Source organism: Lontra canadensis, unplaced genomic scaffold, assembly GCF_010015895.1.
Source record: "Lontra canadensis isolate GAN:19392208 unplaced genomic scaffold, GSC_riverotter_1.0 scaffold9, whole genome shotgun sequence".
Lineage (NCBI taxonomy): Eukaryota > Metazoa > Chordata > Mammalia > Carnivora > Mustelidae > Lontra > Lontra canadensis.
In genome coordinates, this window is record NW_022631003.1 from 26,970,771 (window position 1) to 26,988,759 (window position 17,989).

A 17,989-nucleotide genomic window follows, 5' to 3' on the forward strand; every position below is an offset into this window, starting at 1 on the left:
AGTTGCCTCTAGTCTTGTCCATACCTACACTCCCTCCACTTGCCACCACCACTAATTTGGAGCTTAGTAAATATCTGTCAAATGAATTAATAAATGTATAACTAGCATGTGATTTCACTTCTTAAAATGTTTTAGTGATTTCCCATAAACAAAAATCTCTACTTTTTTAGATGACAAAAAATGTCTCATCTATATCTCAGGATCATCTCCTGCTGCTTGTCCCTGGACATAATGTACTACTTACAGCTGCTTCTTCTGCTTCTTCTTCTTCTTCTTCTTCTTCTTCTTCTTCTTCTTCTTCTTCTTCTTTTTTCAGTTTTCCAAGATTCATTGTTTATGCACCACACCCAGTGCTCCATGCAATATGTGCCCTCCTTAATACCCACCACCGGGCTCACCCAAGCCCCTACTCCCTCCCCTCCAAAACCCTTAGTGTGTTTCTCAGTGTTCACAGTCTCTCATGCTTTGTCTCCCCTCCGATTTCCTCCAGCTCACTTCTCTCCCTCTCCCAATGTCCTTCGTGTTATTCCTTATGCTCCACAAGTCAGTGAAACCATATGATAATTGACTCTCTCTGCTTGACTTATTCCACTCAGCATAGTCTCTTCAGTTCTGTTTACTTACAGTTTCTTAATTCACCATGCCATTTCATGTCTCAAGAGCCTTTTACAGGATGGTATTCCACTTGTAAAGTTTTTCTTCCCCTTATGCATCTGATAAATGTATACTCTATTTCAACTATCAACTCTATCATCATTTCTATTGTGGAGCCTTCCTCGTCTCTCTCCTCCCCAGGCAGCCTTGACTACTCACTCATTACCTACCTGCTGTATACTGTCTCTATTGTAGCTCTTATCATAATGCACGTTATGTATGTGCTTGGATGCCTATAACCTCCTCCCTCACTATACTGTGAATAATTCAAATATAGGATTCATATATTATTTACCTTTGTATCTTTGGTGTCTAATAAATACTTAAAGACTAGTAGGAACTCAATACAAGTTTGCGGAATGAACGACAGAATAACTATTCAACAACATCCTGAAGAAGTGGTCAGAGCTGAAAGTAGGTTGAATATAAGATGAAATATAATAGAATTAAATAAATACTCCTAAGCTGAGTTGGCTATGCCAATTCATTTGGAGAAATCTGAATAGAAATTTATGTGAAAAAGACCTGGGGGATTTAAATAGCAAGCTCAGTATGAGTCAAACCTGTTACTTGGCTGAGAAGATAATATGGCTTTATCTCTAGTTATTTATTCTTTTATAGTAAATGTCATTTATAGAGACCAACTTCACAGTATAAATCTTTGCAGAGCACATGACTGAGAATAAAAAATTTCATATGATTTTATAACTCAGAGTTTTATATTTAAAAGTAAGGTCTACCAAGTAACATGTGAATCATATTTGGGAGAATAATTTAATTTTTTTACAATTTAAGGAAGGAAACTAGGTGAATCATGACCCCATTGTTTTTTCCTAAAACACCTAGATGGGTAGCCGAAACAGTTTGGTTCTAGTCACAAAGTGAAAGCAACTCGTGGCTATTCTGACTCATATCTGGTGCAAAATAACCTCTATATTTATGTAGCTAGTCTTACTAGCATTTAATAGTACTGCCCGGAGTTCGAAGTAAACTTATTTTGAGTACAGTCTTCTGATGCTTTCTAAAGAATTTTGTTTAATATGCATATTTCTAAGTTCAGAGAAGCAAAAAAAAAAAAAATCTGACTATTAGGCATTTGGAATCCAATTTTACATGATAAACTTGTCCTCTCAATATTTTTGCATAACATGAACATCAATATCTAATCTTGCCAAACTCCAAAGTAAGCAAATATTAAATTAAGAGCAATTGTTTATAAATAACACCTGACTTGACTTTTTTAAATTTAAATTCAATTAGCCAACATATAGTAGTACATCATTAGTTTCAGATGTAGTATTCAATAATTCATTAGTTGCATATAACACCCAGTGCTCATTACCACATGTGCCCTCCTTACTGCCTATCATCCGGTTACCCCATCCCCCTACCCACCTCCCCTTCAGCAACCTTTAGTTTGTTTTCCAGAGTTAAGAGTCTCTCATGGCTTGTCTCCCTCTCTGATTTCTTCCCATTCAGTTTTCCCTCCCTTCCCTTATGATCCTCTTCACTATTTCTTTTATTCCACATATGAGTGAAATCATGTGATAATTATCTTTCTCTGATTGACTTACTTGACTTTTATACTATTATAAAATGCTATTAATTTTTCTTCCAAGTTTTTATTTAAATTCCAGTTAGTTAACATATGTTATCCATAATAATAGCTAATATATATTGAATGTTTACAATATTCTAGTCATTTTTCCAAGTTTGTAAAGGGTAAAAAATCCTATGAAATAGGAGTATTGTTGTTAGCTATTTCAACTAAGAAAGCTGAAGCACACAGAGGTTACAGAACTTGTCCAAGGTCACATGGCAATTATACAGTTGAATCTTGGTATGAACACAGGGAGCCTACACCTAGATCCTTATTTTTAACCAATTTTAGACAAAAGACAAGAGAATTTGGGGACAATTTAAGAGGAATTTTTAAAATAATTAATATGACATTTTAGCCAAAAGTAGTTTTCTAGTTCTAGATCATAATTCTCTAATTTTATGCACATGTGTAGATTTTCCCTACATGTGTGTGAAGAGAAAACAAACTTTGATAGGGAGAATATTGGTGGCAGTTTTAGTCTGGAAGCCACTTGCTGGCACTAGCTGAAGAATCCAGACAAATTCCCTCAGTTTAAAAACAAATTCAAATTTTCTTTGAAGGCAAATGGCTTTGAAGCTATACAAAAAGAACTTGCTCTGAAATAGTCAAGAATACCAGAAACAGCTAACAAAATGGGCATTATTCTTACAGAGAATGATTGATATGTTGCCAAAGCTTGAAGTAAACATTTGTTTTACTGGGTTGTTTTGAAGTAATCATTGCATGCAGATCAACAAAGCATTTCTGCCCAGGGAACCATTTTCTAGGAAAGACCCCTATACTCCTATGGCCTAGAAACTCCATAAGGGTGAGCATTAAAATGGCCTTTTGATACAGCACATTAAATCCTGGTGTAATATATTATGTGCCTGAAAACTTTAAGATCTTATCTTCCATTTAAGTTCCTCAAAATCATTTCTGATTAAATTGCCTGAATTGATAGCCCTCTTTAACCCTTAGTTTAAAACCAACCTCAGCAAAGCAAGAAATTATCAATATATCAACTAATGTGACATTAACATTAAATCACTTCATGTGAACAACTTTATAAGCTCTAGGTTAAAAAAAAAAAAAGGTACATATACATATATCCACACACACACAAGTCCATACCTTCAACTTGGAAAGACATCTTATTCTATGGGTTTCAATTCTTTTCTCAATTTCTGCCATGTTGCTCTTCTGAGTATTCCAAGGCCTTTAGGTTTTAAATCTTGATATTTCTTAGTTCTATCCTTTTAAGAAGACAAAAATCTATTAATGACAAAATCATAAATCGTCATTCTTTTGAGGGAAACACGGAATCTGAGTAACAATCAGAATCCATTGTATTACAAAAATACCTGAGAAGCTTTGATTCAGATCTAGAAGAAAATAATGACGTTAGAGAAGATTTAGTTTCTAATTTTCTATTGAGAAAGTTACATCAAATAACTTTAGTTACTCTTTAGTGAGATTAAAGATATTAGAATAATTTGCTATGGTCCCCTTGCAAAATAATGACCACGTGATTAAAACAAAGCTTTTCATTTCTTTAGCCAAACAAATAGAACCAAAGTGAGCTTTTTGGACTTACATGAAAATGCTGCTTTTAAGTATACAAAGACTTTGATTTGTGTTTGTGCTAAAAATCTGCTTCAGCAAGCCTACCAAGGCTCAAAAATCTCTATTTGGCCAGGCTCCCTCTTCAAGTTCTTTGCGTTCCAAGACTTCCCTGGAGTCTCAGGAAGGGAAACGTTTTCTGGGGCACTGCTGATTCAAGGAAACCTGGGGAGATATGGAATTTTAATCATGGAAATAGCCTAAGTAAAAATAACAAATAATTCTATGATCTGGAAAAGAACCCTACAGTTCCAAGTTAGAATGTGAGGTTTAGAAGAAGACCAAACATGTAAGTGCCTACACACATAATAAATATAGATATATGTATATTTACACACATATATATTAGTCACACATTTTTATATGTAAAACAAGATGAGTTAAACTCTATTAAATTCTACTAACCCCTTACAAAGATTTTGTCTGCTTGTGTCTTGAAACTAGGACATTATTTTGCACCAAAACCAAAGTGTTTCATTCTGACAGTATTTATTCTACTAAATCTACTTCAGGTTGCCAGAATGATACCTTAGTAGTATCCCCAGCATTAATATATTAAAATGCTCTGAACACTATCCATTTAACAGCTGATCTCAGTGACACTAATTTATAAAACCTAATTGCTTTCCCTCTATACATTTGCTGAATCCCACTTCCCTACATGCATTAAGGCAACAGCCACTGAACAATTATGTATGAGCTTAGTTCTCTTTACTCATCCTCTCACAGACATAACAAATATTTCTTGAAAGTCAGCTACGTACCAACCATAGGGCTAAGCACAAGCTTTTAGCAGTGAACAAGAAAGTAAGCTGTCTTATAGACAATATAAACAATGTAAAGGTGTAAGCCAGTGTGGAAAGCACTTGGACCCAGATCCCAAGGAACTTATATTTTTATTGAAAGAGGTAAAATTTTTAAATAAAACACCTTAGAATACAACTGAACAGTATATGACCAAATACAAATTGTCTGGTACCTACGTGGTGAAAACTTCATAGATCATATGTGAAAATTATTAAAGACAGTTTTGGTAAACTGAATAGCTTACAAATAAACTCATGCTGAAATCTCCCCCATGCCAAACCACCTTAATTATAGAGCAAGCACATGGCACTAATTTTGGAAAAACCAATAGATAAGGTTAATTTTTCAAAGGAATGGGAACTGCTAGTCTTCAGTCCTCATTTGTAATATATCTGCTTTTATCAGAAACCTCTCAAGTGTCCTCATTTATTCCTTCTCAGGATTTAGAATCCAGTCTTGCTCTTCTCTTTTTTTCCCTTCTGTTTTCCTTGCCAATATCTGAGCCCAATTATGGTCACCCAATCAAACAATAAGAGAGGAAGAAAACCTATTCCTCTTCCAGGTCAAAGTTAGCTTCACTCTTTTTAGTGGCTAAAGTCATGACTATTCTAAATGCCTATTTTTCCTATGCTGTGGCAACAGGACATAAAAGATGGAGATAGTAACACAGAAAATCCCACAAACAGGAATTCTCTAGTTCCTTCTCTGCATGATGATACTATGTGCCCATCTTGAGCAGTTTTTATCACCAGGACTCAAATATTTGTTCAAAATGTGTTTATTGTCTTGAGAGAAATTTTATAAACAGTTGTCTTGACTGGGGTAAGAGGTAGTGTTTGAAGCTAAGCACTTGAAGAAGTTAAATGTGATTGAATTAACACTAAGCATACCCTAAAACATTTCAGCTTTTCAGACACATTTTAAAAAATTTAATGGAGGAAATTAAATAAATGAATCAATTAAATTTATTTTCCTTATTATAAAAAAATTCATGAAACCCAATAGTTAATGTCACAATTACTGTTTAGTACTTTGGCTCCAAATCAGGGAATGCATGCGTTGTTTTTTCATACCCTCGTGGCCCTGCCAGTGCCAGTCATGTGAACAAACCCCTTTTGTTAGCACAGTGTTGTTTGTATGGTGACTTCTGCTCCTGGGACTGCAATGTCACCAACAAATCTCTATCAATCATCACTGTTAATGAAAACAACTTGCTCAAGTTTTATTAAGTGGAGAAACATTTTCTTTCTCTAACTCCTTCTCAGCATTCAAAAGGGGTCAAGTAATTCTTTAGTATGCATTCTTGCACAGATGTGTTTGAGTTTCTTGCATGTTTACTCATCAGAACCCTACTGGGGTTCTTTGTTTTTTAGCTGTGGTGAAAGCACATTATGGAATTGTTAACTAAGTGCATATTTGGGGTCATTGGACCTCTAGAGCTTTTCATCTTGCATGACTGAAACTCTATAACCATTGAAAAGCAACACCAGGTTTTTGGTACCCCTGGGTTGTCAGCCTTTAGTGATATGTCTCAATCACAGAAGAATATAATGTTTTACAAAATAAATGGTCTTGTTTGTGATTTTTTCCCAGTGTTAAGTATCTAGACTAGACATAGTTTTTTATTACTATAGAAATAGTTTTTATTACTATAAATCACTTGGGGGAAATACATATGTTTAATTTTACATTATTCTATATTATTGAATAAATAAAAATAAAGGCTTTCCTTTATTATGGCAAAACTGGGAAGAAGAAGACTTATCATCCTTCCCTTGGATGGATGTTTAAAAAAAAGAGAGGGCTGCACCAAAAAAAAAAAAATCTTATGAAAGTTATTCATTTCCAGAACCTTCAAATCTCTCCTAGCTCTGCAAGAAAAGAACAGCCTCTTGGTGGTATCCAGCTGAAATAATTTCAACCAATACCAAATCAACTAAGTGCAAGTAAGGCATGCGTAGAAGCAACAATAACTTTTCGTGTGATGACTTCCAAATATTTTTCTTCTATTAGTTAATTTACATCTGAAATCAAAAAACAAGATGATGGATTCTGCAACTCAACCTTACAAATATGATGTGGGAAACAGAGGCAGAAGAAAATCATTAAATTTCCCTACCTACTGAAAAGCCCTTGAAGCAGACAGAGTGGTTCTCCTCTAGGGACTCAACTGCCCTCACCTTGAGGCTTTGCTAAGGGCAAAAGGATAATCCTAGCCTGACTGACCCCTACCCCCAACTAGGATCCTGTAAGTCTAATTTAACTATTCCTTTATGTCACGGCCAGCGCAACAAATCAACCAGGAACGTGAGGGTAAGAGGATGAAGAAAAGAACTCGAGAAGCAGAGAGATGGGGGCAGGAGGAGCACCGAGGAGGATGTCCAACTGTGCTAAGTTTATTCAAAGCATTAAGGCCATATATATAGTGATATTACCATAGGAAAAGCAATACATCTGTGTCTAGTTAAACAACCACGAGTTCCCATAATAAGTTTCACAATTAACTATAAGCAGACCTTGTGACACCAAATGGCTGATGCTAGTACAATTGTTCTGTATTGATACAGCAAACCTGAAAGTAATTTATGAGCTGTACTAGGGCAGCAAGGACCAGCCACGAACTGATGATCCCAACCAAATTGTTCTCATTTGTTTAGCAAGCGTGTGGGAAGTCACGTAGGTGAGCGCACAACACATAGCACAGACCCTTTCTCAGTGCTACTCAACTTTTCCTGTCCTAAACCTTTTGTTAGGTTACTCGGACTTTAAAGGAGGCACAAGTCAGGGCCTGGTTTGGTCCTCGTATCAAGCCTTATTGCGGCCTCCCACACTTTTAGGAAACTTTATCTCTAAACCTCCAAGTGTGGAGGCCAAGAGAAACAAGGCTGTACCCATCTCGAGTCTAGCCCAATTTCCAGAGACAAATAACTCAGTTCCTTAAGCCCTGATGTCACCATCCCCTCCATAAACAAAACTGAAGGAGGCTGAGGTAGAAGGAAAAGTAAACAAAGTTAATTTTCTTCTAAACCCAGATCTCACTAACAAGGACGCTTGATAGCAAAAATGTGACATTCCACCACAAAACTCCCAATTATCTTCATGCTAGTGCCTCATTAAAGGGAAAATGGCCTTGGCTTGATAGTAACCAGGCCTTCAATATCCTGACCGTCTTCTTTACCCTGATAGCCCATCCGAACACCCCCTTTGTCCTCACCCACTGCCGAGTCCACCTCTACTCTGCTTTTAAAAACTCTGACTGTGGTCTGGCTCGAGGTCCAAGTCCCTACCCTGCTGCATCGGGTATACTTGGGCCCAAGCTTAAGCATGTCACCTCAGGGTCCAAGTCCCTACTCCATTGTGTCGGGTATACTTGGGCACAGGCTTAAGCTTGTCAAATAAATCCTCATTTATTGCATCAGTGCTTGGCTCCTGGGTGGTCTCTCGGACACAAAAGCTCGGGCATAACACCAAGATAGTGTCGACAATCATTCCCAAGCATATGACCCACTGATATACATCTAAAGGGTCTCACAAGAAGATTTGTATTACTGGTAATAAATAACCTTTCTCCCAAACAATAGCTAGCCCCTCAAGGTCCTGGACACCTTGCTTCCAAAATTCCTTAGAGACTTATGCCATCCCTAACCCCCTCCCAACTTACAAGTATATCCCTGGGGCAGCACCTCTTCCTGCCCACAGGTCCTGTCCCCGTGCTTTAATAAACCACCTTTTTGCACCAAAGATGTCTTAAGAATTCTTTCTTAGCAGTTGGCTCCAGACCTCGCCCCACTGAACCTCACCTAGATCCCAGAACTTCATCAAATATAGGCATTATTGTACTTCTTACATTCAGAGGAGGGACCAGGAATGCATAACTCCAGGCAAAAGTAGAGGAGAAACTTAAATGAGTCGTAGACTCATACATTGATTACACCATGCAAAGGAAAGGATGGAAGACACAAAAACACAAACACAAAAACCTCCAACAACAATCCAGCAATATGAACACCCACCTGTTACTTTGGATAACATACTGTATAACTCTAGATAACAGACCGAGATGTGGAAAAGTAAACCTGAAACCTGACTTCTAAATCTTTTGGGGAACTGATTATAAATATCATCAGTGTTATATCCCATGCCAAGTCAACCTAGCGAATGATTAGATAAAGCCATTGTTTTCCACACTTGCAATTTTTAAAAAAGATTGATTTATTTTGGAGAGAGAGCACAAAAACATGGGCAGGGGCAGGGGTGTGGGCATAGAGAGAGAATGTCAAGCAGACTCTCTGCTGAACTACTGAGCTCAGGGCCTCCCCCAGCTTGATCTCACAACCCTGAGATCATGATCTGAGCCAAAACAAAGAGTAGGAGGCTCAACCAACGGAATCATTTGGATGACCCTTCCACACTTGCAATTTAAACTCTTTCCTTTCTTCAGATTATTATCCCAATTCTTTTCTTCTTTTTGCCTGTATAAACCTAATTTTTGGATACAAAAACATGTTCTTTCATTTAATTCTGGCATGCTCTTTTTCCTCACAGAGATAAGATTTTATTTATTTATTTATTTATTTATTTTAGATTTTATTTATTTATTTGACAGACAGAGATCCCAAGTAGGCAGAGAGGCAGGAAGCAGGCTCCCTGCTGAGCAGAGAGCCCTATGCGGGGCTTGATCCCAGGACCCTGGGATCATGACCTGAGCAGAAGGCAGAGGCTTAACCCACTGAGCCACCCAGGTGCCCAAGATTTTATGTTTTTAAAGCTCCCCAAATAACAGAAAATCCTTTAAAATGTTTCCATTTTCCCCCAACCCATTGATTTATGTATTTGTTCCCTGACATTAATGGAGGGCACTAGATAGAGTAAAAATGTCAGAACTTGAACCCCAGTTAGTGAATTTTAGTTTAGTTGTGAGTTGTTTAAACTCTTTGAGCCTATTTTTCCTTGCCTAAGATGTGGGATAGCTATGTGTTTATGCCTACCTTGCAAGACTGTTAATGAAGATTGAGTTATAAAATTTACATAATGCCCCTTGTGGGGTTGTTGGAATGAAATAGTTACTGCATAAATGGCAATGATTATTATTCATTCATTCCCCAAATATTTATGAAGACTCTACTGCATTCCAACCATAGTAGTTGGTGCTAGGGATACAAAGATGAATAACATATGTGCTTGCTCATAAGGTATTGGGAGAGATAGACAATTAAATGGTAATCATAGCTAGCTAATGCCATTATGCAGACAATTTGAGCTAAGGGCTGAGAAGAGGCAATTAATGAAAACTTTTTATTTGGATATTCATTTAGAATACTATTTGAATACAGCACAATAGTTTAAGTATTTGGGCTTTGAATCGAAGCACAGAGGGTTTGAAAGGTTGTTCTTAAACTAGCTGTGTGATATTGTACAAGTCACCTTAATCTATCCACATGATGAAGAGAGTCTCTATGTTTCGTATCAGTCAAGGTCCAGACAGGAAAACAGAACTCGTGACAGGTAGTTCAATAAAAGAATTTAATATGGAAAATCAGATATAAAAGTGTCAGCAGAGTTTAAAAGTCAAACTGGGGGGGGCGCCTGGGTGGCTCAGTGGGTTAAAGCCTCTGCTTTCGGCTCAGGTCATGATTCCAGGGTCCTGGGATCAAGCCCCACATCGGGCTCTCTGCTCAGCGGGGAGCCTGCTTTCCTTCCTCTCTCTCTACCTGCCTCTCTGCCTACTTGTGATTTCTGTCTGTCAAATAAATTAAAAAAAAAAAAAGTCAAACTGGGGAGATAATGGGCAATCAAGAAATTTATACCAGTAGGAAGTCACTCCCACACCTAAGGCTGAATCAAAAAGGGAAAAGGCCTGAGCTGTAGGAGCAGGAGTCCTCAAGGATACACAGCCCTGGCCAGAAGCACCACCTACAGAGGAAGAATATGCCCAGGCTTTTCTTCTCTTTACAATCCCATCAAAAGTTCATAAATAACAGAAGTCAAACCAATGAATCACTGAAGTAATAATTAGTAAAAGTTTACTGTACATACACCAAAAAAAGAAAGTTAGAAAAACTAGGAGCACTCAAATCAAAACATGGAATGAGGTTCAGAAGGATATTATTATAAAATATATAGTAAGAAAACAGTGACAATTTCATTTTTGGAGCAGTTGGTCAGAATATTAGAAGTTTCTTAAATGATAGTGAATTGGTCAGTGGCTATTTCATATTAACTTTGGGAAAGAGTTAAAGTTTTCCTTAAAATTTCCAGAAGCATAAGCAAGAAATGACCCACATCCAGTTAGTCTTGCCAAAATAAGCTAAGTTAAGCTTTATTTGTACAAGTAAACTGCTTTGTCTGCTCCAGGAATTTCCAAGGCTGATCTTATTTGTTTCAATTTTAACAACTCCAGTCTTACACCAATACCTGGCATTCACAACCTAATTTGAAATCAGTTGCAAGAGAACCTGGGAAATTTCAATTTTAGAAGGCAGTGTCTTGAGATGCAGGGAGGATCAGAAAATAAGAGGCAGAAAAACAAATAACCAATTCAACCACAATCAGCTGCAGTAGAATTAAGATAATATGTAATAAATGTGTAGCAGGCTGTTAGCACACAATCAGCATTCAGTGAAGGATAGCTATTTGTATTACTGGATAATATACCTTCAATCATTAATGCTTTAAATTCTTAGTAATAGACTCAGGAGATTTAACAGAGTCGCACAATTGGCCAGCTCTTGGCATTACATATACAGACATTGCAATCTCTTTGTGATACCCAATAAAACATAAGGCTTTGCACCAAATGAACTGATTTTCTCTTAACTCATACATTAATCAATTACTTTTACATCATGTAAACACAGTTGTGGTCATCAAATCTTCACATAGCCAGGCATATCCAGCTTTCTAATTCAAGTTATATGGGGAGAAAATGGCGAAAGAAATCTGAGCTACATAGTCTGTTACCATGAGTGCTTTGTTAGACTGCTTCAACAAGCAAGTTTTTATAGGATATTAAAGTCAGAAGTAAAATCTTTCCATGGTGGAAGAAGAAAAAGGGAAAAAAATAATATTATTATTCCTTATTCTTACTATTTTCTTTTATGCAGATCGAATTCCATTGGCATGGCCTGCCTTTCCTCTCTTTGTAACCTCACTTACCCCACGTGAGACAGCTGATCAGATCCAATGACTTACCTGGGGAAGTTTATGTATCTGGTGGTCAACTGTAAGGAAGCCTGCTTGCCAATAGAAGTAAGCCACATTCCCTCATATCAGCTTGTTAAGTACTGAAAGTGATATTTTGGACTCTCTGTGTTATACTTCTCTGTCTTATTTTTCAGTGGACTCACAATTAGGATGAGGGGAAAGCTGGTATTAATTTATTTATTGGACACTCTTAAAGGCCCTGATACGCAAGGAAAGCACGAAAAAGCAGATTTTCTTAAAGGGCTATAACCAGATTGGAAAAACATAAGATCTATTATAGTATATACAGTGTGATATCATTTTTTAAAAAAAAACTATAATTAAAGATAATAATAAAACTATAAATATTATATACTACTTTCTATATGGTAGGCATTATTCTAAAAGATTTATGGATGTCAATCAGTTTGATTCTCATAAAACTCTATGATGTCAATCTTATCCTAACCTTAAAGATGTGGAATTAAGGTACAGAGAGGTCAAGTAAATGTGTGCAAGGACACACAGCTTGTGTCAGAGCCAGCATTGAGACCCATGCACTCTGGCCTTAGAGACTTTTTTTTTTTTTTAAGGATTTTATTCATGTGTGTGTGTGTGTGTGTGTGTGAGAGAGAGAGAGAAAGAGAGAGAGAGTGTGTGTGTGTGTGTGTGTGTGTGTGTGTGAGAGAGAGAGAGAGAGGGGGAGAGAGAGAGAGCATGAGCAGGGGGAAGGAGTTGAAGGAAAAGCAGACTCCCTGCTGAGCAGGGAGCCCAGTGTGGGACTAGATTCCAGGGCCCTGGAATCATGACCTGAACTAAAGGCATATGTTTAACCAACTGAGCCACGCAGGGATCCTGACTTTAGAGGCTATTAATCATTACCCTAATCTGCCTCACCACCATGGTCTATGGGGTGTGTGTTGTGTGTGGGGGGTTCACTGTTGTATTTTTTAGATAAAATACTGAAAGACCAAAACCAGAATCTTGACAGTGGTTATCTCTTAATGGGATTATCATTGATTTTGTTTTGTCTTTCCTTTGGAAATTTCTGTGCTGTTTTCCACAAGAATGGTTATACCCTTTTTATTAAAAAACAAACAAAAAAAACCACAAGGAAAAGAATGTCTTTCATTGGAATTGATTTTTTTAAGGTAATATGAGCACAGCACATTTCTAGTCCATGTTAATGTTCTATTCTTCACTACTTCTGTTTTTCTTCTTGCTTCTCTATTTTGCTCTCACTAAGAACTTTTGTGTGTCTCCTTTTTTCTCCCTTCTCTTTGATTACTTGGGCTTCAATTTGGCTAAACAGCTGAAAGCATCTGTGATTTCCCAGACTGGAATCACTGAAAGAGCTGGAAGGCACCTGGGGTCATTATGCAGAACTTCCTACTGGATGTGGCTACAGACCATAAAGGTATCCATTCCAGCCTTTACTCTGGGGATTAGTAAATAAAACAATTTTCAAGTTATACAACTTGAGCCCTAAATACATGCCAAGCAAGCAGTTTGGGGACTAGTGTTAATCATACGATAAGGCACATGATTGGCCTCTCCTTCAGGTCACCCTTCAGCTGAATTTGTCCGCATTAACAGCTTGGATCATTAGACAATTTTAAATTATCTTTATTCATGGTCATATGCTGTTTTATTTATACATCTAATGGGCCACTAAATAAAGACAGGAAGCTTGAAGAGCACTGCTGTTAAAATATAACCTAATGGGGAGCATTAAAAAATAAAAATGTTATAGATTTCCCTCAATATTATCGTCATTGGATCAGTAAGTTTCATTCATCTAATCAAAATTTTTACCTACTACCTTATTTTATAGTACTATTGTTCTTAAACCAATTTTTGGAGAATAATAATAGATGGAAAATTAAATCTAGATGGTCTTTTTCATTCTCAGAGAAATATCTGCAAATAAAACATAACAACCATTCCTTATTTCCTCAGTTTGAAAAAAATTCAAACATTCTAAAACTAAGCTTACTGATTTTAAAAAACTTTTTTAAACATTCTAAGTATAAAAATTTCTAACATCATAATATCAGCTTTTTAAATTTTAACGCCTTAACACGTATAATAGTTAAACACCAACCTACATTTTCATATATGATTCCTTATAGCCGAATACAACAAATTTTTGAATTTGTTTCTTAGCAGGTCATACATTTTCTCACAACACTAATTTAAAATAAGGAAGTGCATACCTGTGTTAAATAAAATGATATATATGAGAAGAAATTAGTTTTTATACTATTATTACCAAATATCATAATTAAATTAGGTTAATAATTGCCTATAAACACTTAGGTAGAATCATCTGCTTTTAAATAAACTGTTTTTTAATTTATAAGAAAATTGAAAAGATTGTACATTACCATGAAGGAGAATAAGAATCTCTCGTATAAGCCTAGAGAGACTGGCAAACACTGGTCCAGCCAAGTTCTCATTGGCAAATATGTATATACGATGTATGTATGCACGCAAAACACTTAGCAAAGCACTTTAACACACAAATCATTTTGACTAAAATCTTAAAATATCATTGAAGTCCATGATTCTTATCCATAACGTATCTTAATAATTGGCCTGCTGACCTCTCTTGGATGGTGGATGAGAAACACTCCCCACCAGAAATGAATCGCGTTAAAGCAGAGCTTTTATGAAGAGTTTCATTTGTTGGATCTGCTCCTTTAAGCAGCAGTATTGTTTTAGCAATGTTTATTTTGTATAACATCAAACATAGAGAAAATTTGCAAGAATATACAGGATTTCCATATATGCTATTTTTTGTTATCAAGTTTTTATTTAAATTCTAGTTAAAATATCATGTAATATTTGTTCAAAATTTCTATATCTCTTTACTCAGATTCACCAGTTATATTTTGCATGATTTTCTTCCTCATTCCTTCCCTTTTCCTCCCCTCCCCCTTCTCTCTTGTTCTCTTTGTGTATACATATTTCCCTCTCTGCTTGGAAGCCACTTGAATACTTTGGAGATACTGTGGTCCTTTGTAACTAAATATTTCTGTGTGTATCTCCTAAAAACAAGCATATTCTTTTATATAATCAAAACACAATTATTGAAGCCTAGAATTTAACATTGGTTAAATATTCTTATCTAATCCATGGATTATATTCAAATTGTGTTAATTGTCTTAATAATGTCATATAGCTTTTCTAAGTTTTTGGTTTGTTTGTTTCTTTGTTTTTAAAGATTTTCTTTATTCATTTGAGAGAGAGAGCACAAGTGGTGTGGAGGAGCAGGGAGAGAGGAAAGGGGGGAGGGAGGGGGAAAGGAGAAGGAGAGGGACAAGAAGACTCCCTGCTGAGTGGGGAACCCCATACAGGGCTTGATCCCAGGACCCTGAGATCATGACCTCAGCTGAAGTCAGATGCTTAAATGACTGAGACACCCAGGCACCCCTAGCTTTTCTATTTTAGATCCAGGATTCAATCCAGCACCATACACTGTGTTTCATTATCATATCTTAGTTTATTTTGATCAGGAGCAGTTACTCACCCTTTTTTTTCTTTTTCTTTTTCTTTTTTTTCCCTTTTCTTCTTAGTGTTTCTTGACCTTAACAGTTTTTTGAGTGTAAGTTAGTTGTTTTGCAAAATATCTCTCAATATGAGTTTGTCTGATGTTTCTTCATGGTAAGTTTTAGCTACACATTTTGGATAGGAATACTACTGAAGTGATATGTCCTCCTCAGGGTTTGAGATACATGACGTCAGTTTGTTCAGTTGTGCAAATGTTAGCTTTGATCATGTGAACGTATATCTGCCAGTTTTCTTTCTGTACAGTTATTATTTTCCTTGTGTAATTCATAAGTAACTTCTATGTTTCCAAAATATTCTTTAATAGTGGTAGGGAGAATTATAACAGACTCCCTGTGTCTGCTGAATGCAGGGAGAATGTGTTTGTCTTGGACTCAATATAGAAGTTAAACTTCTACCAAAAAACAAATAGGAAAATGCAAAAAAGAAAAGTAGAAAATAAGAGAAATAGCAAAAATATAAAAACGAAGAAAAACAACAACATAAAATAGTATAATAAAGACTTAGAAACTTAGTGAAAAAAATTAAAAATGGTCATTGTGGAGGTTAAAACAAAAAGCAGAATGGAAGTGAGTAAAATATATTAGACCAACTGCTAGACTGAGTCAGACTAGATGATATGATTTTATAGAAGATCATAAATATTTTTGTGTAATTTGTGCCAGAAATATTCAATAAGGAGAAAAAGAGGGAGATAAATAGAAGTATGTGTTCATCTAGAATTTGGAATTGGCAAATTTACTTGGCAATGGGTTAAGGAAGTAAAGGAATCTAAGAGGCCAGTAAGTATAGAATTAAATTATGGACCATGAAGTCAATTTTTCAAAATTTATTTATTTATTTCAGACAGAGAGAGCTAGCAAGAAAACATGAGTGTTTGGGGGGGTAGGGGCAGAGGGAGACACTGACTCCCTGCTGAGCAAGGAGCCCAACATCGGGTTCCATGCTAGGGCCCTAAAATTATGACTTGAGCCAAACACAGAAGCTTAAATGACGGAGCCATCCAGGCACCCCCGTGATGTCAAATTTGAAAGCAGAAAGAAGGGAAGAATGAAGGAAGTGGCAGATAGAAACCACAGGGAGAGTCATGTTGTGAGTAATGTGAGAGAGATGAAAAGCTGATTAACTGAAAAGGTTAGAGAGTTAAATAAATAAAACACTGTCAAAGAAAAACTATCCAGATGCACTTCCTGGTGCAAGATGTCAGATGAGGAGTAGTTTTTTGAGGTAACAGCATCACAGGACAACCAGACAGGTGTGCTGTTGATCTAAGAGTGGAAAGAAAGTGAAATGGAAGCTTCCTCAGAAAAGCAATGCCCAGGTTTGAATAATTGATACACAAGGATGTGAAATGTGCCCAGGTTAAGTAAAAAAAAATTCTCAAATGCATCAAATAAGTTTTCAAATGCATTGTTTCTCAAAATTTTGATATGATTTGTAATTAGTTTATGTTAAGATTGTGGGTTCTTCTGACATGGAAAAAAAAAATTTCTCCTGGGGGCAACTGGGTGGCTCAGTCAGTTAAGCATCCAATTCTTGATTTCAGGTGAGGTCATGATCTTAGGGTTGTAAGATCAAGCTCTGTGTGTGGGCCTGCATTCAGCACAGAGTCTGCTTGAGATCCTCTCCGTCTGCCCTTCCCCCACCCCCTCCCACTCGGGTGCTCTCTCTCTCTCTCAAATAAATAAATGAATGAAATCTTAAAAAAAAAAAAAAACTATCCTGACCAACATTTTAAAATGTTTAAAACAATATCTATTTTCCCCTTTCCTTCCCTGATACAACCCTTACATATAAAGTCTTATCAAGGTTTAATATTTGGTAGGGGTTAAGCTAGGGTGCTTCTGTAAAGTCTCTTAGAAACTTAGAAAAGTGACAGTCCACATTAAGTGAAATAGAAATTCCAGAACACCCATGGGAAATGGTAGGAGAAGGGGTCAAAAAGCTCAGAGAAGCAAACATGCTAAAGTAGACGTCACCTAAAGCCCCAAACCCTCCCAGTCATCTGTGTTCCTCAGGAGAGACTCCAAAGCATACTCCATTTGTCCAAGCCATATACATTCATTGGTGAGCATTTTTTTTTTCTAAGAAATTCAGGGATGACTACCCTCTGTAGGCCAGGGATAACATTAAGTTGCTATTAAAGAATAGAGCTCTTCGAGAGCAAAGAGGATGATAAAACCACCACACGATAGAGGTCAGATAGTAGCATTTAAATATCAGAAGCAAAGTGGATATAATTATTTTAGGTAGTATTAAGGTTGGGGTAGTAACCAGTGGGATCTGAACTTCAGAAAGTTAAGGGGATCATTAGTAGAACATGGCAACCTGAGGTGCAAGATAGATGAGTAACCAACAAGAATATTACTCAGCCTATACAATCACAAGAAATCAAGGGTGGATTATCAGGAGGCTGAGTATAGCCATTCCTAATAAAATGTGCAGTATCTTGTTCTGTTTCCTGATATGAGCCATTTTTAGATTAGAACCTATTGACTGAAGGGGAGGCCAGGTCCCCAGGAGGAAAGGACCATTACATCTCAAGTCTTCCAGTCTGTCCTCAGTGAGCTA

General features: G+C 36.6%; 1 protein-coding gene across 4 annotated transcripts in view; it reads right to left on the reverse strand.

The window, feature by feature from the left end:
• SLCO1A2 (solute carrier organic anion transporter family member 1A2) overlaps positions 1 to 17,989 on the reverse strand; it is a 105,818-nt gene that overhangs the window by 39,606 nt on the left and 48,223 nt on the right. Inside the window, exons 2-3 of one of the 4 annotated variants that reach the window (XM_032855124.1) lie at positions 3,834 to 4,024; positions 3,371 to 3,487 (exon numbers count right to left, since the gene is read on the reverse strand). In XM_032855124.1, coding sequence (XP_032711015.1) covers positions 3,371 to 3,430 — 60 coding nt within the window. In that variant the 5' untranslated portion in view covers positions 3,431 to 3,487; positions 3,834 to 4,024. Of the gene's footprint in view, positions 1 to 3,370; positions 3,493 to 3,600; positions 3,733 to 3,833; positions 4,025 to 17,989 lie in introns of those variants that run through there. The other 3 variants (XM_032855122.1, XM_032855123.1, XM_032855121.1) reach the window with 3 other exon arrangements.